The 27,002-nt window shown below is 36.0% G+C and overlaps 1 protein-coding gene across 2 annotated transcripts in view; it reads right to left on the bottom strand.

The window, feature by feature from the left end:
• Window positions 1-27,002, bottom strand: part of DIAPH2 (diaphanous related formin 2) — a 786,790-nt gene that overhangs the window by 507,711 nt on the left and 252,077 nt on the right. For both annotated transcript variants that reach the window (XM_060138052.1, XM_060138051.1), the window contains 4 exons: window positions 25,008-25,118; window positions 19,561-19,679; window positions 17,559-17,675; window positions 14,700-14,818 (listed from right to left, as the gene is read on the bottom strand). In XM_060138052.1, coding sequence (XP_059994035.1) covers window positions 14,700-14,818; window positions 17,559-17,675; window positions 19,561-19,679; window positions 25,008-25,118 — 466 coding nt within the window. The remainder of the gene's footprint in view (window positions 1-14,699; window positions 14,819-17,558; window positions 17,676-19,560; window positions 19,680-25,007; window positions 25,119-27,002) is intronic.

Consider the following 27,002-nt stretch of genomic DNA (forward strand, 5'->3'; position numbering starts at 1 on the left):
TTGGAGAAATGAGTATTTAAGTCTTCTGCCCATTTTTTGATTGCCTGTTTGTTTTTTTAATATTGAGCTGCATGAACTGTATATATATCTTGGAGATTACTTCTATGTCCACTGATTTGTTTGCAAATATTTTCTCGCATTCTGAGGGTTGACTTTTCATCTTGTCTGTAGTTTCTATTGCTTTGCAAAAGATTTTAAGTTTCATTAGGTCCCATTTGTTTATTTTTGTTTTTATTTCCATTACTCTAGGAGGTGGATCAAAAAAGATCTTGCTGTGATTTATCTCAAAGAGTGTTCTGCCTATGTTTTCCTCTAAGAGTTTGATAGTGTCTGGCTTTACATTTAGGTCTTTAATTGACCTAAATTTTAAGTGTATTTTAAGTGTATTTTTGTGTATGGTGTTATGGAGTGTTCTAATTTCATTGTTTTACATGTAGCTGTCCAGTTTTCCCAGCACCACTTACTGAAGAGACTGTGTTTTCTCCATTGTATATCCTTGCCTCCTTTGTCATAGATCAGTAGACCATAGGTGCGTGGGTTTATCTCTGGGCTTTCTATCCTGTTCCATTGATCTACATTAGTGTTTTTGTGCCAGTACCATAATCTCTTGATTACTGTAGCTTTGTAGTATAGTCAGTCTGAAGTCAGGGAGTCTGATTCCTCCAGCTCCGTTATTTTCCCTCAACACTGCTTTGGCTATTCGGGGTCCTTTGTGTCTCCATACAAATTTTAAGATTTTTTCTTCTAGTTCTGTAAAAAATGCCATTGGTAATTTGATAGGGATTGCACTGACTCTGTACATTGCTTTGCGTAGTACAGTCATTTTCATAATATTGATTCTTCTAATCCAAGAACATGGTATATCTCTCCATCTGTTGATATCATTTAATATCCTTCATCAGTGCCTTATAGTTTTCTGCATACAGGTCTTTTGTCTCCCTAAGTAGGTTTATTCCTAGGTATTTTATTCTTTTTGTTGCAATGGGAAATGGGAGTGTATCCTTAAATTCTCTTTCAGATTTTTCATCATTAGTGTATAGGAATGCAAGACATCTCTGTGCATTAATTTTGTATCCTGCAACTTTACCAAATTCATTGATTAGCTCTAGTAGTTTTCTGGCGGCATATTTAGGATTCTCTATGTACAGTATCAGGTCATCTGCAAACAGTGACAGCTTTACTTCTTCTTTTCCAATTTGTCTTCCTTTTATTTCTTTTTTTCTCTGATTACCATGGCTAGGACTTCCAAAACTATGTTGCATAATAGTGGCAAGAGTGGACATCCTTGTCTTGTTCCTGATCTTAGAGGAAATGCTTTCAGTTTTTCACCATTGAGAATGATATTAGCTGTGGGTTTGTCATATATGGCCTTTATTATGTTGAGGTAGCTTCCCTCTACACCCACTTTCTGGAGAGTTTTTCTTTTTTTTTTTTTTTTTTTTTTTTGCGGTACGTGGGCCTCTCACCGCTGTGGCCTCTCCCGTTGCAGAGCACAGGCTCCAGACGTGCAGGCTCAGCAGCCACAGCTCACAGGCCCAGCCGCTCCGCGGCATGTGGGATCCTCCTGGACTGGGGCACGAACCCGTGTCCCCTGCATTGGCAGGCAGACTCGCAACCACTGCGCCACCAGGGAAGCCCTCTGGAGAGTTTTTATCAAAAATCGGTGTTGAATTTTGTGAAAAGCATTTTCTGCATCTACTGAGATGATTATATGGTTTTTATTCTTCAATTTGTTAATATGGTGTATCACATTGATTGATCTGCGTATATTGAAGAATCCTTGCATCCCTGGGATAAATCCCACTTGATCATGCTGTATGATCCTTTTAAAGTCTTGTTGGATTTTGTTTGCTAGCATTTTGTTGAGGATTTTAGCATCTATATTCATCAGTGATATTGGTCTGTAATTTTCTTTATTTGTAGTGTTTTTGTCTGGTTTTGGTATCAGGGTGATGGTGGCCTTGTAGAATGAGTTTGGGAGTGTTCCTTCCTCTGCAAATTTTTGGAGGAGTTTGAGAAGGATGGGTGTTAGCTCATCTCTAAATGTTTGATAGAATTCACCTGTGAAGCCATCTGGTCCTGGACTTTTGTTTGTTGGAAGATTTTTAATCACAGTTTCAATTTCATTACTTGTGATTGGTCTGTTCATATTTTCTATTTCTTCCTGGTTCAGTCTTGGAAAGTTATACCTTTCTAAGAATTTGTCCATTTCTTCCAGATTGTCCATTTTATTGGCATACAGTTGCTTGTAGTAGTCTCTTAGGATGCTCTGTATTTCTGTGGTGTCTGTTGTAACTTCCCCTTTTTCATTTTTAATTTTATTGATTTGAGTCCTCTCTCTTTCTTGATAAGTCTGGCTAATGCTTTATGAATTTTGTTTATCTTCTCAAAGAACCAGCTTTTAGTTTTATTGATCTTTGCTATTGTTTTCTTTGTTTCTGTTTCATTTATTTCTGCTCTGATCTTTATGATTTCTTTCCTTCTGCTAACTTTGGGTTTTCTTTGTTCTTCTTTCGATAGTTCCTTTAGGTGTAAGGTTAGATTGTTTACTTGAGATTTTACTTGTTTCTTATGGTAGGCTTGTATTGCTATAAACTTCCCTCATATAACTGATTTTGCTGCATCCCATAGGTTTTGGAGCATCGTATTTTAGTTGTCATTTGTTTCTAGGTATTGTTTGATTTCCCATTTAATTTCTTCAGTGAACTCTTCGTTATTTAGTAACATAATGTTTATCCTCCATGTGTTTGTGTTTTTGACGTTTTTTTCCCTGTGACTGATTTCTAGTCTCATAGCGTTGTGGTCAGAAAAGATGCTTGATATGATTTCAATTTTCTTAAATTTACTAAGGCATGATTTGTGACCCAAGATGTGATCTATCCTGGAAAATGTTCCATGCGCACTTGAGAAGACAGTGTAACCTGCTGTTTTTGGTTGGAATTTCTTATAAATATTAATTAAATCTATCTGGTCTACTGTGTCATTTAAAACTTGTGTTTCCTTATTAATTTTCTGTTTGGATGATCTGTCTATTGGTGTGAGGTGTTAAAGTCCCCCACAATTCTTGTGTAGCTGTCGATTTCCTCTTTTATAGCTGTTAGCAATTGCCTTATGCATTGAGATGCTCCTATGTTGGGTGCATATATATTTATAATTGTTATATCTTCTTCTTGGATTGATCCCTTGATCATTATGTAGTGTTCTTCCTTGTTTATTGTAACATTCTTTAAAGTCTATTTTATCTGATATGTGTATTGCTACTCCAGCTTTCTTTTGATTTCCATTTGCATGGAATATCTTTTTCCATCCCCTCACTTTCAGTCTGTATGTGCCCCTAGGTCTGCAGTGGGTCTCCTGTAGACAGCATACATATGGGTCTTGTGTTTGTATCTATTCAGTGAGCCTGAGCCTGGTTGGAGCATTTAATCCATTCATGTTTAAGGTAATTATCGATATGTATGTTCCTATTACCATTTTCTTAATTGTTTCAGGCTTGTTTTTGTAGGTCCTTTTCTTCTCTTGTGTTTCCCACTTAGAGAAGTTCCTTTAGTATTTGTTGTAGAGATAGTTTGGTGGTGCTGAATTCTCTTAGCTTTTGCTTATCTGTAAAGCTTTTGATTTCTCTGTTGAATCTGAATGAGATCCTTGCTGCTTAGAGTAATCTTGGTTGTAGGCCTTCCCTTTCATCACTTTCAATATGTCATGCTATTCTTTTCTGGCTTGTAGAGTTTCTGCTGAGAACGCAGCTGTTAACCTTATGGGAGTTCCCTTGTATGTTATTTTTCCCTTGTTGCTTTCAATAATTTTTCCTTGTCTTTTTGTCAATTTGATTACTATGTGTCTTGGCGTGTTTCTCCTTGGGTTTATCATGCCCTGGACGCTCTGCACTTTCTGGGTTTGGGTGGCTATTTCCTTTTTTTGTTAGGAAAGTTTTTGACTATAATCTCTTCAAATATTTTCTTGGGTCCTTTCTCTCTTCTCCTTCTGGGACCCCTATAATGCCAATGTTGCTGCATTTAATGTTGTCCCAGAGGTCTCTTAGGCTGTCTTCATTTCTTTTCATTCTTTTTTCTTTATTCTATTCCATGGCAGTGAATTCCACCATTCTGTCTTCCAGGTCACTTAACCGTTCTTCTGCCTCAGTTATTCTGCTACTGATTGCTTCTAGTGTATTTTTCATTTCAGTTATTGTATTGTTCATCTCTGTTTGTTTGTTCTTTAATTCTTCTAGGTGTTTGTTCTTTAATTCTTCTAGGTCTTTGTTAAACATTTCTTGCATCTTCTAGATCTTTGCCTCCATTCTTTTTCTGAGGTCCTGAATCATCTTCACTATCATTATTCTGAATTATATTTCTGGAAGGTTGCCTATCTCAACTTCATCTAGTTGTTCTTCTGGGGTTTTATCTTGTTCCTTCATTTGGTACATAGCCCTCTGCCTTTTCATCTTGTCTATCTTTTTGTGAATGTGCTTCTTGTTCCACAGGCTGCAGGACTGTAGATTTTCTTGCTTCTGCTGTCTGCCCTCTGGTGGATGAGGCTATCTAAGGGGCTGGTGCAAGTTGCCTGATGGGAGGGGCTGGTGGTGGGTAGAGCTGGGGGTTGCTCTGGTGGGCAGAGCTCAGGAAAACTGTAATCGCTTGTCTGCTGATGGGTGGGGCTTGGTTCCCTCCCTGTTAGTTGTTTTGCCTGAGGCGACCCAACACTGGAGCATACTTTGGCTCTTTGGTGGGGCTAATGACAGACTCTGGGAGGGCTCACAGCAAGGAGTACTTCCCAGAACTTCTGCTGTCAGTGTCCTTGTCCTCAGGGCGAGACACAGCCACCCCCTGCCTCTGCAGAAGAGCCTCCAACACTAGCAGGTAGCTCTGGTTCAGTTTCCTATGGGGTCATTGCTCCTTCCCCTGGTTCCCGATGTGCACACTACTTTGTGTATGCCCTCCAAGAGTGGAGTCTCTGTTTCCCCCAACCATATTGAAGTCCTGCAATCAAATCCCGCTAGCCTTAAAAGTCTGGTTCTCTAGGAATTCCTCCTCCTGTTGCTGGACCCCCAGGTTGGGAAGCCTGACGTGGGCCTCAGAACCTTTCCTCCAGTGGGTGGATTTCTGCGATATAAGTGTTCTCCAGTTTGTGAGTCACCCACCAAGCAGTTATGGGATTTGATTTTATTGTGATTCCTCCCATCCTACTGTCTCATTGTGGCTTCTCCTTTGTCTTTGGATGTGGGATATCTTTTCTGGTGAGTTGCAGTGTCTTCCTGTGGATGACTGTTCAGCAGTTAGTTGTGATTCCAGTGCTCTCACAAGAGGGAGTGAGAGCACGTCCTTCTACTCCACCATCTTGAAATGTTTATTATCTTGACTGTGATGATGGTTTTAAACGTAGACACAAATATCAAAATTTATCAAATTTTATAATTTAAATATAGGTCATTTTTCTTATACGACGTATACCGCAATATTTTTTTCTGTGCTCTAAAGAACTTTGTGGCTGAAATAAGGTAACTAAGGAAGAAACTGGGAAATGATGAGATCAAAGCGGCACCAGATCTGTGCAGTACTGGCACTGGTTGGTAATAATTTTGATTAAAATTTCATTGGGAGAGGGACCTTGAAGATGGCTGAGGAGTAAGATGTGGAGATCACCTTCCTCCTGACAAATACATCAAAAATACATCTACATGTGGAACAACTCCTACAGAACACCTACTGAAGGTTGGCAGAAAGCCTCAGACTTCCCAGAAGGCAAGAAAATCCCCAGGTAACTGGATAGGGTAAAAGAAAAAAGAAAAAAAACACAGACAATAGGGACAGGACATGCACCTTTGGGAGGAAGCTGTGAATGAGAAAAAGTTTCCACCCACTATGAAGCCCCTTCACTGGCGGAGATGGGGGGTGGCGGAGGGAAGCTTCAGAGCCACAGAGGAGAGTGCAGCAACAGGGGTGCAGAGGGCAAAGTGGAGAGATTCCTGCACAGAGGATCAGTGCCGACCAGCACTCACCAGCCTGAGAGGCTTGTCTGATCACCCATTAGGGCAGGTGTGGGCGGGGAGCTGAGGCTCTGGCTTCAGAGGTCAGATCCCAGGGAGAGGACTTGGGTTGGCTTTGTGCACACAGCTTGAAGGGGGCTAGTGCACCACAGCGAGCTGGAAGGGAGTCTGGATAAAAGTCTGGACCCGCCTAAGAGACAAGAGACCACTGTTTCACAAGGAGAGGGGATTCCTTCCCTGTCTGCCCACAGAAGGCAGAGCACCGCCTAAACGAGCTCCAGAGACAGGAGTGAGCCACAACTATCAGATCAGACACGAGACATGGGCATGAAACGCTAACACTGCTGCTGCAGCCACCAAGAATCCTGTGTGCAAGCACAGGTCGTCATCCACAGCCCCCCAGGAGCCTGTGCAGCACGCCACCGCCAGGGTCCCGTGATCCAGGACAAGTTCCCCGGGAGAACACAAGGTGCGCCTCAGGCTCCTGCAATGTCACGCTGGCTTCTGCCGCCACAGGCTCGCCCCACATTCCAATTATAACTACCATACCGTTGCCTCCCCCCTGGCCTGAATGAGAAAGAGGCACCTAATCAGCCGATGCTTTACCCCAGCCTGCCTGGGCGGAAACAGATGCCTGAGGGTGACCTACACAGACAAGTAGGGCCAAAAGCAAAGCTGAACACTAGGAAATCTGAGAATAAAGAAGAGAAAGGGAAGTTTCTCAGTGCAGCCTCAGGAGCAGCGGATTAAATCCCCACCATCAACTTGATATATCCTGCTTCTGTGGAATACCTGAATAGAAAACAAACCTTCCCAAAATTGAGGCCATGGACTTTGCGAACAACTGGAGCTTGGGGTTTGCTGTTGTGACCGATTTGCTTCTGATTTTTATGTTTATCTTAGTTTAGCTGTTAGCACTTTTTATCATAGGTGGATTTCTTTATTGGTTTGGCTGCTCACTTCTTTATTCTTTTAGTATTATTATTATTTTTTCTTTCTTTTTTTCTTCCTTTTCTTCTGAGCCATGTGGCTGAAAGGGTCTTCGTGCTCCGGCCTGGGGTCAGGCCTGAGACTCTGAGGTGGGAGAACAGAGTTCAGGACACTGGACGACCAGAGACCTCCCGGCCCAATGTAGTATCAACTGGAGAGAGCTCTCCCAGAGACCTCCATCTCAATGCTAAGACCCAGCTCCACCCAACGGCCAGCAAGCTCCAGTGCTGGAGCCCCATGCCAAATAACTAGCAAGACAGGAACACAACCCCAGCCATTAGCAGAGAGACTTCCTAAAATCATAATAAATTCACAGACACCCCAAAACACACCACGAGATGCGGCCCTGACCCCAGAAAGACAAAATCCAGCCCCACCCACCAAAACACAGGCAACAGTCCCCTGCACCAGAAAACCTACACAAACTACTGAACCAACCTCACTCACTGGGGTCAGGCACCAAGAACAATGGGAACTACAAACCTGCAGCCTATGAAAAGGAGACCCCAAACACAGTAAGTTAACCAAAATGAGAAGACAAAGAAATACGAATCAGATTAAGGACAAGGTAAAAACACAAAAGGCCAAACAAATGAAGAGGAAATAGGCAGTCTACCTGAAAAAGAATTCATAGCAAGTATAGTAAAGATGATCCAAAATACTGGAAATAGAATGGAGAAAATACAAGAAACGTTTAACAAGGACCTAGAAGAAATAAAGAACAAACAGTGATGAACAACACAATAAATAAAATTTAAAATTCTCTAGAAGTAATCAATAGCAAAATACCTGAGTCAGAAGAACAGATAAATGACCTGGACGATAAAACAGTGGAAATAACTACCACACAGCAGAGTAAAGAAAAAAGAATGACAAGAATTGAGGACAGTCTCAGAGACCTCTGGGACAACATTAAATGCACCAACATTCAAATTACAGGGGTCCCAGAAGAAGAAGAGAAAAAGAAAGGGACTGAGAAATATTTGAAGAGATTATAGTTGAAAACTTCCCTAATATGGGAAAGGAAATAGTCAATCAAGTCCAGGAAGCACAGAGAGTCCCATACAGGATAAATTTAAGAAGAAACATGCCAAGATACATATTAATCAAACTATCAAAAATTAAACACAAAGAAAAACATATTAAAAGCAGCAAGGGAAAAACAACAAATAACATACAAGGGAATCCCCATAAGGTTAAGAGCTGACCTTTCATCAGAAACTCTGCAAGCCAGAAGGGAGTGACAGGACATATTTAAAGTGATGAAAGGGAAAAACCTACAAGAAAGATTACTCTACCCAGCAAGGATCTCATTCAGATTTGACAGACAAAGTAAAACCATTACAGACAAGCAAAAGTTAAGTGAATTCAGCACCACCAAACTAACTTTACAACAAATGCGAAAGGAACTTCTCTAGGCAGGAAACACAAGAGAACAAAAAGACCTACAATAACAAATGCAAAACAATTAAGAAAATGGTAATAGGAACATACATATTGATAATTACCTTAAATGTAAATGGATTAAATGCTCCCACCAAAAGACACAGACTGTCTGAATGGATACAAAAACAAGACCCATATGTATGCTGTCTACAAGAGACCCACTTCAGACCTAGGGACACATACAGACTGAAAGTGACGGGATCGAAAAACATATTCCATGCAAATGGAAATCAAAACAAAGCTGGAGTAGCAATTCTCATATCAGACAAAATAGACTTTAAAATAAAGACTATTACAAAAGAAAAGCAAAACACTACATAAATGGTCAAGGGATCTATCCAAGAAGACGACATAACAGTTGTAAATATTTATGCACCCAACATAGGAGCACCTCAATACATAAGGCAAATGCTAACAGCCATAAAAGGGGAAATCAACAGTAACACAATCATAGTAGGGAACTTTAACACTCCACTTTCACCTATGGACAGATCATCCAAAATGAAAATAAATAAGGAAACACAAGCTTTAAATGACACATTAAGCAAGATGGACTTAATTAATATTTATAGGACATTCCATCCAAAAACAACAGAATACACTTTCTTCTCAAGTGCTCATGGAACATTCCCCAAGATACATCATACCTTGGGTCACAGATCAAGCGTTGGTAAATTTAAGAAAACTGAAATCATATCAATTATCTTTTCCAACCACAACATTATGAGACTAAATATCAATTACAGAAAAAAAACTGTAAAAAATACAAACACATGGAAGATAAAAAATACACTACTAAATAACCAAGAGATCACTGAAGAAATCAAAGAGGAAATCAAAAAATACCTAGAAACAAATGACAATTAAAACGTGATGACCCCAAACCTATGGGATGCAGCAAAAGCTGTTCTAAGAGGGAAGTATATCCCAGTACAAGCCTAACTCAGGAAACAAGGAAAATCTCAAATAAACAATGTAACCTCACACCTAAAGCAATTAGAGAAGGAAGAACAAAAATTCTAAAGTTAGCAGAAGGAAAGAAATCATAAAGATCAGATCAGAAATAAATGAAAAAGAAATGAAGGAAACAATAGCAAAGATCAATAAAACTAAAAGCTGGCTCTTTGGGAAGATAAACAAAATTGAAAAACCATTAGCCAGACTCATCAATAAAAAAAGAGAGAAGACTCAAATCAACAGAACTAGAAATGAAAAGGGAGAAGTAACAACTGACACTGCAGAAATACAAAGGATCATGAGAGATTACTACAAGCAATGATATGTGAATAAAATGCACAACCTGGAAGAAATGGACAAATTCTTAGAAGAGCACAACCATCCAATACTTAACCAGGAAGAAATAGAAATTACAAACGGACCAATCACAAGCACTGAAATTGAAACTCTGATTAAAAATCTTCCCACAAACAGAAGCCCAGGACCAGATGGCTTCACAGGTGAATTCTATCAAACATTTACAGAAGAGCTAACATCTATCCTTCTCAAACTCTTCCAAAATATAGCAGAGGGAGGAACACTCCCAAACTCATTCTCCGAGGCCACCATCACTCTGATACCAAAACCAGACAAGGATGTCACAAAGAAAGAAACCTACAGGCCAATATCACTGATGAACATAGATGCAAAAATCCTCAACAAAATACTAGCAAACAGAATCCAACAGCACATTAAAAGGATCATACACCATGATCAGGTGGGGTTTATCCCAGGAGTGCAAGGATTCTTCAATATACACAAATCATTCAACGTGATACACCATATTAACAAACTGGATAAAAAGGATATGATAATCTCAACAGATGAAGAAAAAGCTTTTGAGAAAATTCAACACCCATTTATGATAAAAACTCTCCTGAAAGTAGGCATAGAGGGAACCTACTTCGACACAATAAAGGCCATATATGACATACTCACAGCTAACATCATTCTCAATGGTGAAAAACTGAAACCATTCCCTCTAAGATCAGGAAGCAGACAAGGTTGCCCACACTTACCACTATTATTCAACATAGTTTTGGAAGTTTTAGCCACAGCAATCAAAGAAGACAAAGACGTAAAAGGAATACAAATTGGAAAAGAAGAAGTAAAACTGTCGCTGTTTGCAAGTGACATGATACTATACATAGAGAATCCTAAAGATGCTACCAGAAAACTACTAGAGGTAATCCATGAATTTGGTAAAGTAGCAGGATACAAAATTAATGCACAGAAATCTCTTGCATTCCTATACACTAATGATGAAAAATCTGAAAGAGAAATTAAGGAATCACTCCCATTTACCACTGCAACAAAAAGAATAACATACCTAGGAATAAACCTACCTAAGGAGACAAAAGACCTGTAGGCAGAAAACTATGACACTGATGAAAGAAATTAAAGAGAATACAAACAGATGGAGAGATACACCATGATCTTGGATTGGAAGAATCAACATTGTGAAAATGACTATACTACCCAAAGCAATCCAGTGATTCAATGCAATCCGTATCAAACTACCAATGGCATTTTTCACAGAACTAGAACAAAAAATTTCACAATTTGTATGGAAACACAAAAGACCCTGAATAGCCTAAGGAATCTTGAGAAAGAAAAATGGAGCTGGAGAAATTAGGCTCCCTGACTTCAGACTATACTACAAAGCTACAGTAATCAAGGCAGTATGATATTGGCACAAAAAGAGAAATATAGCTCAATGGAACAGGATAGAAAGCCCAGAGATAAACCCACACATATATGATCACCTTATCATTGATAAGAGGCAAGAACGTACAATGGAGAAAAGACAGCCTCTTCAATAAGTGGTGCTGGGAAAACTGGACAGCTACATGTAAAAGAATGATACTAGAACACTCCCTAACACCATACACAAAAATAAACTCAAAATGGATTAAAGACTTAAATGTAAGGCCAGACACTATACGACTCTTAGAGGAAAACATAGGCTGAACACTCTATGACATAAATCATAGTAAGACCCTTTGTGACCCACCTCCTAGAGGAATGGAAATAAAAACAAATGGGACCTAATGAAACTTAAAAGCTTTTGCACAGCAAAGGAAACCATAAACAAGACCACAAGACAACCCCCAGAATGGGAGAAAATATTTGCAAATGAAGCAACTGACAAAGGATTAATTTCCAAAATATACAAGCAGCTCATGCAGCTCAGTATCAAAAAAACAAACAACCCAATCCAAAAATGGGCAGAAGACCCAAACTTACATTTCTCTAAAGAAGATATACAGATTTCCAACAAACACATGAAAGGATGCTCAACATCACTAATCATTAGAGAAATGCAAATCAAAACTACTATGAGATATCACCTCACACCAGTCAGAATGGCCATCCTCAAAAAATCTACAAAAAATAAATGCTGGAGAGGTTGTGGAGAAAAGGGAACCATCTTGCACTGTTGGTGGAAATGTAAATTGATACAGCCAGTATGGAGAAGAGTATGGAGGTTCCTTAAAAAACAAAAAATAAAACTACCATATGACCCAGTAATCCCATTACTGGGCATATGCCCTGAGAAAACCATAATTCAAAAAGAGTCATGTACCACAATGTTCATTGCAGCACTATTTACAATAGCCAGATCATGGAAGCAACCTAAGTGTCCATCAACAGATGAATGGATAAAGAAGATGTGAAACATATATACAATGGAATATTACTCAGCCATAAAAAGAAACGAAATTGAGTTATTTGTAGTGAGTTGGATGGACCTAGCTAGAGTTTGTCATACAGAGTGAAGTAAGTCAGAAAGAGAAAAATAAATACCATATGCTAACACATATATATGGAATCTAAAAAAAAAAAAAAAAAAAGGTTCTGACGAACCTATGGGCAGGATAGGAATCAAGACCCAGAGGTAGAGAATAAGTTGAGCACATGGGGAGGGGGATGAAGTGAGAGAGGTTAAGCTGGGACGAAGTGAGAGAGTAGCATTGACATATACACACTACCAAATGTAAAACAGATAGTGGGAATCAGCTGCATCGCACAGGGAGATCAGCTTGGTGCTTTGTGACCACCTAGAGGGGTGGGATAGGGAGTGTGGGAGGGAGGCACAAGAGGGAGAGGATATGGGGATATATGTATATGTATAGCTGATTCACTTTGTTATACAGCTGAAACTAACACAACATTGTAAAGTAATTACACTCCAATAAAAATGTTAAAAAAATAGAAATTTCAATGGGAAGGCATTGAAGAAATTTAGGTCAGGATATGATCTGATTTATATTAAAAAAGTACTAGACTCACAGACCTGTGAAATCAGAGAGACTCTATGCTCCTCAAGTCCAGATGATCTTTATTTTAAGAGATCCACTGATTTCCTAGAAGTTCTTCAAGCACCAGCTAATATCTGTGTGAGTGTGTGTGTGTGTGTGTGTGTGTGTTCTAATGAAAGGTTCATAGCCTTTATCAGCTACTCAAGACATCTGAGCATAAAATATTAAGGACCACACATATATTTGACTTATCTGAATTTAGAGTTGAGGAAACTGAAGCCTAGACAAGTTAAATGATTTGTTCACAATCACAGAGATGATACGTGGATGAGGTCATAATGGGTTTTTGGTACTGACTACCCCCTCTCACCTGATCCCTTCATGTCTTCCCACCCCAGTGCTCTTGATTAACGGTACACAATCCTAAGTACCTGGCACACAGTACCCAAAACAAATATCCACTGAACACTGAATGAGCTAGCCAAAATCAACAGTAGTATATATGCACCAACTATGGTCCACAATAGATTATAAGCCAATGCACGTATTTGGAAACAGTCCCTTATAACTCTCTCAACAAATATGAAATAAGCTACTGACTTTATTAAGCTCAGGGAAGAATATGCAGTGAGGCCAACATTCACATTAATTGCAGGGGCAGGGTACATTGGCACAAGCTTTCTGAAAAGCATTTGGCCTTTCAAAGTTCACACCCTCAGGGGAATCAATCCTAAGGAAATATTGAGAAGAAGCCAAATATTTATATAAAGGATGTTCACAGTAAATTCATTTATAATTATAAAAACCTGAAAACAATCTGTATGTACAATAAGAAAGGACTGGTCAAGATGATTATGACATTGTATAAAATGGAATATTATATAGACATTCAAAGTCACATTTTGAAGGTTAATATTGAAAAATTCTAATAATATAATGCTCCATGAAAAATCAGCATATAGATATATAGAAGAGGAATACAGGAGGGAGGGAGAGAGTGAGAGCAAGAGAGAGAGTGATGAAGATGGAGATAACAAGACGTACTGAGCTGAACAGTGAGTAATGGTGAAATGTACTGAGCTTGAAAAGTGTAATTGGTGGTTTATTTTGTCACTTACATAAGTCTCCAGATTGCCTATGATAAGTGAGCATTAGTTTCACAATCAGATGAGAATAATACATGATAAATAACAAGGAATTCATCTTTGAATATTACTGTGAGCCTTCCCTGGGCTATGGAGTGAAGAATAACATATAACTGGCATTCAACAGCTGTTGTTTCCTACCTTTAAAGACAAAGACAAATGAGTTCATGCTTGAATCGTAGCAATAGTGATTTGGATTAGGTATAAATAAAACTGCTTAACTCTAAGGTCATATGGCGTAGTATATTTCACAAGAGAAGTTTCACATCATCCTTCAGAGACTGTTCCAGAAAGTGTAGCTAGCTACCAGTCTCAGATAATATAAGGTCATTTCCACAACAATCCAAGTAGATGAACATGATCATCTCAAATTCTTTCCCAGCTCTAAGCTCTATGAAAATATAAAATGATCTACTTTAATAGAATTAAGAGGTCTTAAGTTACTGAAACCAACCTGTATTTCCTTTCTCAGACCTGAACACTAATAACATAGCATTACTAATTAGACCCTGCTGTTCACGTGATTTCTACAAAACCACAAATGTACCAGCATAAATTGAATCAATGCATTTCAGAGTCATGTTTCTAAAAAGCAAGGCATTCACCCCTAATATAATGTTTTTAGTTCAGCATTGACTTTAAACTGAATTCAAGAGTGTTGAAACTTAACAAATAGATTAGTATCTCCAATCACAGAGGCAGAACTCTCGTGATCATCATAATTAATAATTATAGCAAATGAGTACCCACAGATACAATGACTTACCAGATATTAATAGAGGAAGTTTAGTGAGAGAGCTACACTTAAAAAGTGTCTATTAGACAGAAGAGAGTAAAACAAAATCAAATGACATTGAGGATTATATCACATACCTATCAGATGAGTGAAATCAATGTCTAATCTTTGTCTGTACTTGAAATCTGGGTCCATACCACTGCAGTGCAGCACTATCTGTGAAACACACTCCTCAACTATTTTGTAATACTGTGGCCTGCAAAAGAGAAGTAATCGTGAATACCTTTTCTACATATACAAATCAATTTTCATAAGAAGTGATTCTACATGATAAAAAAAACTAGGTTATTTTCTAGCAGGCTAAAAAACTCTTTTCTAGCCATTACACTCACTCTAGAGGAATATGCCTAAGCTTAAAGATGGGCTGAACGTTATAGTGCAAAACCCATTGTAATATAATCAGCTGTGAACACTTAGTGACTTAATACTCTAGTTTGCAGGGATTCATGCTTGTGTTCAAAGATACTTATCAACCTTATCTACTTACTTAAGCTATTGTTTCTAAAGTTAATAAAAACAAATGACTCTTTAGTTCTACATCTATGGATACAGAAATGGTTCTAAGCCTCTCCAAGTTCTCAATTTCAATAAGGAATGAGTACCTTGGCATTACATGGCAAACAATGTAATGAATTTACTGCCACACTTTTACTCAAGATAGCTATAACAGCTTTTACAAAACTGGACTCAGCCACTTATGTTACAGACTACTCCAAAGATCTATTTATACACATATTTTAAAAGATCCATTTTGTAGAAGCATACACACTAAATATGCATGGCGATAGCTTCAATTTGTTCAAAGTGTCAAAGGTTTTGAAACATTTCCTAATTCTGTAATCTATCAAGGTAATTCTGGCCTTAAAAATGACCACTTACATACTTCAAAAAATTTTAAAAGGCACTTTTTGCATTAAAATTCGGGGAAAATTTAGTATTTATCAGCAGCTAATAAATTCAACAGAGAAAATTCAGAAAGAAATACTACTATGGACAAGCTATGACATAAACATCCCTAAAATCAGTGTGCTGATAACTAGCCAACCTATTAAAAGTCTGCAAATAAAGCTAAACATATTCTAATTGCTCTTATATGTCTTTTGTCATGGGGCTGATCTCAAGGATAAGAATAAACAGTAATATGTATTACACATCTGAGTCTTTTTCAAGTCATCATCAGATCTAGGGTAAACAATACTGGATTATAATCAATCTAGTCAATGACTCTGGGTAAACAGGGAAAACACAATGGTTCTCTTTCAGGACAAATTAATTATCCATAGGTAGAATAAAAGAATTATCCATAGGTAGAATAAAAGCGCTAGTTGCACATCTACCTCACATGGATGTTCTCAGGATGAAAAGGACGTCATGTTAGAACAACTTCTCGTTTATTCAAAGTTACTGAGAAATGGATGGTTTCACACAAATTATTTCCCCAGGTAACTGTGTACCCATGGGCACAGTACCCCTTTAGTTGCCAGCACTTATTTGAGGAAACACAATCATTTTGGTTGGATTACTATCTTTCCTGCTTAAAAAAAACCAGCATATTTTAAACATTTTTCTATGTCTCTGTAACATCATGATGCCCATCAGTTACTGCAACCAGCCTGAACTATAAAGGGAACTATAATAGTTCTCTATGGACTTTAGAATTGTCATTTTTGTTGTGACTGTACCCGACCCCATGGTAGCCTTCCTTTGCCCTTTAATCAAGCAAGGTTTGAGAAATCAGAGAACCTAGGTTGCTAGAATTTCATGCATATTAGAGTATGAAGAACAACTAAGAGTCTCTTAAACAGTTAAATATAAGATCATGGTCACCAACTTATGGATAATTTCAGTCATTCAGAAACCCTTCTCTAATTTTCTGGTTTTCAGATATATTCCCAGAACTACACTCTGAAATTTCTGACTTTATGGATTATTATATTCATTTATTTAGAAGAATTACATTGCTGTGTATAAAGCTGAAATATTAGTATTATTATTTTCTTAGATAAGATCACACCTATTTTTAGATAATACTATACAAGAGGAATAACAATAGTCTTATTAAAATATAAAAGGACTTAAAATGCTTACTAAATAGCAAATGTTATCATTGCTGTTTTTATTATTATTAAACTTCTGAAGGAGGGCTTCCTTCAGCTACCAGGTTCAAAAAAATATCCACATCCACACACCCTGTGCACACTAAAGTTAAAGCACTTTTACCACATCACAATATAGTGATACTATCTCTATATTCTATTGTCCCTACCACCACATTATATAAATTCATGGGAAGTGTGGCAGATACTGCTAGATGTCCTATGATGTCCACTCTTCTCTTTTTCCTTTACTATTTGAACTTTATGTTTACCTGTGTATATTGCTTGCCAGAATAATATTTCCCATTTCCTTTCACTTATTGCTTCATAAAATCATCTCAGAACTTAGTGGCTCAAAACAATAACATAATCTTATTATCCCTCACATTTTTGTGGGTAAGAAATTCAGGAGGAGCCAATCAAGTCCGTTGGCTCAGATCTTACACATGGCTTCAGCCAGCTAGAGAGAGACCTAGAAGAATAGGGTAGACTGAACATAAAAAAAAAAAAAAAAGTACGAGGACTTAAAAGTTTTACCATAGACTCTTCAGAGCTTACTCTGTGCCACAAAAAAAATTCATCATAGGGTCAGTAAAATCTGTTGGGTTCATTGCTACTGAAATGGCATACCCCGTTTTTATAAGTATATTCTTCTGGCCCAATTAAAAATAGATTGACACCTTTTTAAAAATGTTATCTAGAGTCGTCAAACTCTTATACTCCATGCATATATATATATATATATATATGCATATACTGTCTAGACCCCACTATATTGTTAATTTTCCTTTAAAATCCAATTCAAATTATACAAATTGTACTCTCATAACAGCCTCTTACCTGATATAATAATCATTTCTGATGAGCAAAAAATGTTGTAGAATGGATAATAAGTAATTTTCAGCAGCAGTGTCCTTCAACATATTATACAGAAGATGGTACACTTCATTCATATCAGTGGAAAGTAAGTAAAGGAAAAAAATCAAGGATTCTTGGTAACAGTTTCATTCATAACAAAAGCAGCTTCAGTTTTGAAAACACTGATATATCATTTTGTTTGCATTACTGTTTCTAAACCTTCAACTCCATGTTCCAGTATTTAAAACATTTCCATAAAGAAATTTAATCTATGGATCACTTTAATCTTTTAACAAGTGAAAGAGACTTAGAGTATTTCCAAGATCATTTAACCATTAAACGTTTAAATGATCAGCTGTTCATTATATTTTAAAATTCCAGCTTATAGTTGGTACCATTAGAACAGCAATGCCATTAATGAAAATGTTTTTTTCTTGACCTTCCTGTGGTTGTGATGGGAACCTATATTATGCATGCAAGCCAATACTCCTGTCTTTTCACTGCCCACATAAAATAGTAAGGCAAATAAGCATTGTGTGGGCTGCTAAAAGTTCATAAAAACCAGTTTTATTTTATACAGATGAAACACTTACTACATATGAAATCACTACTGTTTGCATTCATTTGTATGTCAGTATTTGATAAGGAACTTGAAACATATTTTTCTTAGGATATAAAAAGAGTGGTAGAAGTTTAAATGCTTTTAGTAAACTAGAAAACAGATTTAAAAAATGGATTCACTTTTATAAGAAAAGCGAGCACCTAGAAAAATTGATGGAAAAGAAAAGGAGAAGAGGAGATGTAATCCAACATCTTAAAAATAACCTGAAATGTCAACATTTTCTCTGAAATAGAATTAAGTATATGATGGATTACTTCTTAGACCCCATGTAAGAGTGTTGTGTTAAAGTCACATAAGGTCCTGTCCTTTCGATGGCTACGGAATAGATCCAAAAATAGCTTTCTGATGAAGAGAAATTTATATAAAGCAAGATATTTATTAATTGATATAAAAAGCATTTAATATTATGGAGACCACTGTAGACTAGAGTCACTGATGAAGGATAAGAAATTACTAGAAATTATCTCTCATAATAACAAAATTGTTATTCATTGCACTTATCCAGTACTCATGTGTAAGACGCTTTGATAGGAACATTGGAGGAAAAAGTTGAAACACTTGTGCCCTCCATCTCATAGGCACAAAGAAGTGTATATAAATAAGGCAGATGCAAGCAAAGCACTGTAGAGTGAGGAGAAAGATGGAAGAAGACGTTATAGAGAAAAAGTCCAGCTCAAAGGTCATTTTCGTTCTGAAGTATTTCCCAATTTCCCCAGAACCCATAAGTAAGAAATTTAATGGGTGTGAAACAAATGGCCAGCAATGCTATGACAACCATCTTTTAGATCTAAAATCATTTTGTATAAAATCATTGCCATAGGAAGATTATATGCTAGTTGTATTTGACTCAAATGCTTCTACTCTAGCATCCTTGTTATAGTCAGACCCTATCACATCTAAACTTTTTTCCCCCCGCTAAGGAACCAAAATATTTGGATTGAGAATAAGACATCTATTTGAATTGAATGATATCTCTAAATCACTGGAGTACCATTTAATAAACTGAAAAAGTATATTACCTATAGTCACATATGAACTCACGGAACTTTTCCCCCCAAAAATCCTTATCCATGAGGAATACTGCCTTAGGCTCTTGTCTATTCAAGACCGTTGAGCAGAGTAAACCTATAATGCAGCAAGCCACTGTGTGGATTTCAATACAGTCTGTGTAAATCATCAGGACAGTCTGACAATTCTTCAACATGAATCTCAAGGACAGCATCATCGTGAAGTTCTAATATAAATAAATGGATATAAATTGGGCCGGCAGACAAGAATTCTAATAATGGTTCACAAAATCACCCACAAATCCCTTTTTCACAGTACATGCAAAATGATTTCTGTGGTTCGTCAAAAGGATATTCCATTTCTGCTCGAATGTCATTGAGACGGTGTGATAATTCAGTTAGGTCGTCCTCTTTGTTCTCATCAAATACTTTCAACTGAATATCAAGCTCGTCGTTCTCTTTTTCTTTCAGATCCTAATATATAAACAGAAAACTTAACAGACGAATAACAATTTGACAACCCCGTACTTTGGCAATAAAGGCCTGACACTATTATTCATCTACGTACACAGAAGCAATTTCAAATATTGACCCAGGCACTTGGTTTCCTGAAAGAAAGTAAACGTACTCTGTTTTTCTATTTTAAAATGAAAGAACCTCATTGCATTCACCTCATTTCTTTTCATGCTCCAAATTTTGACGACTCACATTAAAAAATTAACGATCACTTTCGCAAGGGAAAAAAACTAATTGCTACAAACCCACATTAAATGCTGTCGTTTTGACTAAACACACTAATCAAAGATCGCAAAAGAACTCATGCAGTTAGAATATTCACATATGCCTCTGGCAAAAAATGCGAATATAGATCAATTGTATTAATGAAGAACAAATGCAAGGATATATTCAAGGACAACAGTCCCAAGTATGGCGTGGAAAGTTGTAAAAACAAATTTACTTTAAATGACATTTTGTGATTTTAAAGCAAAAAGGCGTCAGGACTTTTTAATCAAGATGCACAACTAGCCTCCTCCCCCACCTTTTATTTTTGCTTAGCCGAATCACAAAATACCAACTTGGGCATCAAAGAGACCTGTTTTTGTAATACATTATAAGCACATGCATTACAAACCTCTGATAATTTTCAAAATCATAGTATAAACAAAATCTTTGGAAGCATGCCACACTAGAGATTGTTGGGCTTAATATATATCACCTGGAATATCTTTTAATATGTGTCCATTAAGTTGCCGCTTTCAAAACCCAAATCGATAATCACAACTGTGGATGCTCAAGGGTGATACCGAAAGAGAGACTAGGATGTTCAGAGCTGAGCTTGAACTCTAAAAGGAAATGCAAGCACGGTGTACTTCAAATTAGGTCGATTAAACAAACTCGGATCCATTTTTTTGTTTCTATTTTTGTTCAATAGGACGATTTTAAATGGAGATGCAACCGCTATTACTGAAGCCAAACACAAATTTATGCAATTTCTAGGTGTTCTTTTTCTAACGTTCACATACATAATAATTTACCTACAGAGCATATGAAAATATTAATATGTTTCTATATAATTGCATATAAAATACATAACAAATACATGTATTTAAACTTAGTTTCCTCTTGAGTAATAATCTGTTTTAGGTCTAACTTTCCACTTTGAAAGGGAATGAAGAAATTTATTGGAATTAAAGTTATCTAACATTGGTGAGTTATATTATCAGGTGATTTCTGAACTCAATTCAGAAAAGAGCAGGAGCCAGACACACCCAATATGCTGGTCATTGCAGAAAAAACCTTTAATACGTGGGATAGGAAGGGTGGGAGGGAGGGAGACGCAAGAGGGAAGAGATATGGGAACATATGTATATGTATAGCTGATTCACTTTGTTATAAAGCAGAAACTAACACACCATTGTAAAGCAATTATACTCCAATAAAGATGTTAAAAAAAAAAAACTTCATGGGTAATGTAAGGAGCTGATAAGAATACACTTTCAATCTCTCAAAAAAAAAAACCTTTAATACGTTTTATAATATGGATTTTTTCCTTATTCTTATGTCATAAGCTATTCTTTCTTAGATGTTCACTATCAGACTTTAACACATTCAAATATGTTTGAAAAATAGAAAAAACAAGTTAATTAAATACTGTCATTTAATCAGCATCAGAACTTTACAAAACATGGACTCAACCTTCATGATTAAAATATTTTCAGTGAAAATAACTGGTTAAATATTTATTTCAGTTTTTAATTAGGACAACACATTATTTATATAAGATATATAGTATGTGAACATGTACAGCACAATATAAAAATATAGATATGTATAAATGAAATATCTCATAGTGTTCATTAATAATGCTCCGTTAAAATATATATGATCTACATACACACACATATATAAAAAACTTCCTTTCATTCAAATGTCAAACCTTGAAAGGTATATTCAAAAATTTTGATAAAATAAACATTTAATGAATTAATAAAAGTTTCATATAGCACAAATGTGACAGATACCCCATTGAAAAAAGGGAAATGCATCACTGAAGTTTGTATTTTAAATGAAGAATGGCATAAAATTACTGAATTACACTACTAATAATTACGTGAAATACTGTAAATATGTTTCAGTTATTTTTTAAACAGATTTGCTGTACAGATACGGAATATTTTCAGCAGATTCTCTAAAACATATAGTTAAGTCTCTATAATATGGTGTACTTCAAAGGAAATCAAAGTCCATTACCAGCACATGACTGATTACCAGTCAAGCAATCAAAATTGATTCTTCAAAAGAGTAAGAAAGGGTTTGTCGGTCTTTTAAAAGAAGTTTAGAATGCCTGCTGCCTACAGACACAATTTCTTACTATCTTGTTCCTTCACATATCTGACTTATCTAATATTTTCTTAATTTATTTAACTAACTAAAAGGCAGATGGAGAAAACTTCACAAGAAATCAATGTAAGTTAACTACAGAGAAAATACTATTTTAAAAATCACTATATAGTGTTTAATAACTCATTTGTCCCAAATTACTAAAGCAAATTTATAAAAAGTAAATTTTCCATGTAAGTGAAATATAAACTCTCTTTAAACATCATAATTTATCTATAGAGACAGGGCAAATTTTGAAAATAAATTTCTACAGAATGTAATTAAAATAACTGTCCTTGTCTTGAGGATTCTAATAATTATATGAAACAAAAGTTTCACTCTACTACAATGATGGTCTCATGGATTACTGAAATACTAAGAACTATTAAGAACTATTCTTCCCCAACACCTAATGATTCCAGATATTTATAATTTTTGATCCATGTACCAACAATTTATATTAGCCCTAGCCACGTCTAATTTGCTGCTTTGAATATGATATATTCCAGAAAATTAGGAAGCTCCTCCTGTTAGAACAATGTATAAAATAAGAGTAAATAGGATAAAAGCCAGGATATTAAAGACTCATCTATGAATATATTATTAGGCTCCCATGCATGTGTAAAAGATGTTTGATATTACTATAAATTCTAGTAGTTGAAATGTAAATATTTAGTAAATTAGATAGCTAGACAGCAGTTGACATGTTATGTACATCTAGTATACATTAAAGCATGACCATTCTGACTTTTGCTCCAAATTGTGATAATAAAACTACAAGGACAACAGCAACAGTAGTGAAATGTATGGTATTAAGGGAAGGACCTCTAATCTCAGGGTCTATCTGCCTAGATTCTGATTCTCATATTGTATATCAGAAATACCTGGGGAGGATTATTTTCTTTCAAACCAAACATCTCTGCCCTACCCCCAATAAGATAGACTCTCTTTAGGGGGACATGCCCAACTTCTTGAGAACCAGAGCCCTATTTAGCCATATTTCACTCCATTGTCACAGGAAGAAAAAGAAATTGAGAATCCTTGTAGGTTCTATTCCAAAACTTTAAGAGGCAGAAACATGACACTTCTCACTTTCCTCTTGCTGAAGGATCCCTGAGATCTAAGAATCAGGGCATACTGAAGAGATGTGATAGTTAAAGAAAAATCTAGCTGGAAGCATAAGTTAAGAGGTACAGGGTACTGCAAGGGGCTTTATATACAGCTATAGGGCCAATGCGAAAGTGTAGCTAAGAAACACTGATGCAAAATCTTAGCTGTCAATGCAACCAAAGGAAAAATACCATGAGACCACTGAACCCAGCAGAAATGAGCACACCCTGGCAAATGTGCAAAAGGTAAGGACAAGAGCTACTGTGCATACCCTTTCTGAAAAGATGAGGACTTAAATAAATTGAGAGTCACAGTTTTCTTGACCAGCCATTCAGTAGCATACGGTAGAAAACGAATGTTTAATTATAAATAGACATAGGGAAATGAAAGCTGGAATAGACAGCAATAACTAAGGCAGAAAAACATGGCATATTAGTAAATGAGTAGAGGATCTTCAGGAGCCCCTGAGGCCAACAAGTGTCCAAAGACATGATTACTCTCCCAGAAACAGAGGACCAGCTCCAAGAGGACAAGGATGGAAACACTGAGTAGGCAATTCAAAAGCACACTAGAATGAGGACTGTAATATTACCTCTAGCTACATAAGACCACAGACTTTTCATGAGGAGAGATTTGTGACAAAAAAAAGAATGTGTGTTACATACACTATAACTAGTGAATGTGCCTAAGTTAACTGCATATTGAACCTCTATTCGGGTCACTTACGATGATGCTTTGATTCACTGCAACCAATTCCTTGCTTTTTAAAGTCATGGATGAAAGAACCATTCAAAGTGGAATTGACATAGAAATTTCTAAAACCTCACAGACCCAATCATATATCTTATTAAAATGGGTTTCAATAGACCCAATTGTATATTTTATGATGATGAGTTTCAACCACTTTCAGTTAAGACTATCAGAAGACAAGTTACAGATGCATGCTACACACTAGTCCCTCACCAGGAAATACCCCTGATTTTGCTATTTCTAATACCCTAGGAATACCTTATATACACGCTCATTGACATTTGTTTTATTTTGTTTTTTCTTTCCTCAGTCCTTTTATTCCCTACCCCTACATTTACTTCTTGTTTATCAGGTATGGTCTAAGTAGTTTAAATAAAGAAACTAGTGAGATTTTACTTGTCTCCTTTAAAAATGCCATGGTCTTGAACAAAATCCTTCTTTAGTTAACATACTAAGTATAAAGTCATGGTAGTTGTATTTCTATTTATAAAATAAGTGTGCTCATTTATCTTAGAACAAGTCTATAACGTTATTTCAAAAATGTTTTTAACAGTATCACAATTAGTGCAGATATCCACACTCAATTTAAGAAATAAAATTGTTCTTTAGAAAAGATGCTACGGATTTATAACAAGAATACCATCCTTATGTTATGTGTCTAGAATATACTAATCAAAATTTTATGCATACTTAATGCTGAATATAAAGGAAATCAATCTAAGTTATCAAAGAGGAAAGCAAAAAATTTTAATGAAAAATTGAAATGGCAAAAAAATAGGAGTCTTTTATGTTCTCAGTATTCAAAGTCAAAGAAAAGTTCCCTTTCGACTTCAAGAAGACCAAAAAAGCCATCACTTCTGGACATACCATTAGCTGAATTCCGAATCATCAGTTTTATGTAGAGACTAACACTACTGCAATATCAAAAAGCTTACAAAATGTCCAGTGCTTTACAAAAGGAAACGGCAAGGCACATTTATTTACTTTGCTGAAAGTACTTTTGTCTAAAGAGAGAAAAACATTAAAGTTCATAAGCATAATAAATGTGCACATTCCACTTACTGGTAACATTGTTTTTAGTCCTGAACGAAGGAATTCATTCCTTAAATGTATTCGAAAATCAAGCTCATAAGGAGATGTGACAAGGGCATTTATAAACTGCATGCAGGCCACCTGCAATTAGAAAGTAAACTTTGTTAAAAAAAAGTTTTTTTAAATTAAAGAAATAATGCATTTAGAAATTTTTTTCCATTTACTAAAGGAATACATACATATATTAAGAAATACATCAAGAAATGCAAATGTTTATATAAGTATAATGATTATGACTTTACAGTAGAAACAAAAAAAATAACAATAGAGTTTCTAATGTCCAGAGAAATTCTAACGAAGATATGATGGTTGGTCAAGTACTGCTATGCTTTGCTAAACAATATGAAGGAATATTAAACTTTCTCTGAGAAACTCCAAGTTCCAACAGTGTGGATACAGAGCCCTTTAAAAAGATCATGAAATGTATCTTTCATATCCAGCTGTCCTCAGAGGGCGCTTGGCCTCAATTCTATATGGTTATAAACACTTTTCTAAAATAACTCAAACAAAGCTATAAAAGTACCCTGATGTTAAACAGAGAACAGTGATAACTTAGAGATATTATTACACTGAGTTACACTCTCTCCATTCTATTATTGGATAGATTTGCACAAAATATAGAGTAGTAAACTATATGAATAAGATGAATTAATTTACTATATAAAAAAATAAATGCAAGTGAATTAAGATCAACTAGAAGGCACTATGACACAAATACTAATGTGCATTGCATGGTAAAGTAAATATAAGAGCTTGTTTTCAAGTAAAGGTGATTCATTACTTAGACTGATGCTGGAAAATGGGTTTTGGTTTTCTTCTGTTATTGAGGTTCCCTATTATAAAAGAGGAGGGAGTTATTTTCCGGTAATTGCAAGCTAGGAGAGTGTCAACCAAATGCTAACTGCCAAGTGTTCCAAAGATTATTCCTCATTTTTGGAAAATGCTGCTCACGTCTAAGGCAATTGGCTAATAGTTTAAGAGCTGCACACTGAAATTTATTATTTTTAAAGTACGCAATGAGTCTAGTAGTGTTCAAAGAGCTGACTGCAAGGGGACCACTGTAAAATACCAGATTTAGTAAATATGTTAAGTATATATAGAAAGGGGCACAAATAAATCAATAGTTAGTATGGAAAAACACATCAGCAAAAGAAAAATATTTCAAATGTATTTTGACTTGACCACATCCAGACCTGTTATTATGATAGTGATTTTTTTCAAGTAGAGACAAATATTAAAAGCTATATTGCTTTTATTGTTATATCTTTATCTTATGCATTTAAGCTGTTTTGGGGGAGATTAGCCTATCTAGCTCACATCCAGGTTCAAAAATCAAAAGTTGCATGCATTAAAAGGGATTATTGAGGCTGTCTCTAACATTACTAGCTATCTAAATGATAATTGAACAATTCAGTCCAATTCTTATGAATGCTCAAATGTCAAGCTAAATCACTTAGACATCTGACTAAATATTTGCCATTGACTTGGCATTACCTCAAAAGTCATATCAGATAAGTTATTATGATGCTTATGCCTTAATGGGTTACTTAACCTTCCTGTTTACAGTAAGAAAATGTTTAAGTCTTCATATAGTTTCAGTAGGCTGGAATATAAATTTGCATACTGTATGAGTCCATAGGTATATTATGACTGTATTTGCATGAATGATTCTTGTTATGTTACAACTCTGACCTGACCGAACAAGCCAAAATACATGTCCAATCCAAAATTAATAGAGAGAAAAGTTGCCATCTGCTAGGATTGTTTTTGCCAGAAGAAATTCTAGCTTAATGGCTTGTATTAATACCCTACAAGCAAAGAGAACATTTCCATAAGAAACAAGTTAATGAGTCTTGGAATTGTACCTTTATACAATAAAAGTATTTGGATCAGGAAATTATAAAAATAGTCAAAGCCAAAAAAATTAATGAATGTAACATCAAAATAATTTTACATTTAATAATA

The sequence above is a fragment of the Lagenorhynchus albirostris genome, chromosome X (genome assembly GCF_949774975.1).
Source record: "Lagenorhynchus albirostris chromosome X, mLagAlb1.1, whole genome shotgun sequence".
In the NCBI taxonomy this organism is placed as follows: Eukaryota; Metazoa; Chordata; class Mammalia; order Artiodactyla; family Delphinidae; genus Lagenorhynchus; species Lagenorhynchus albirostris.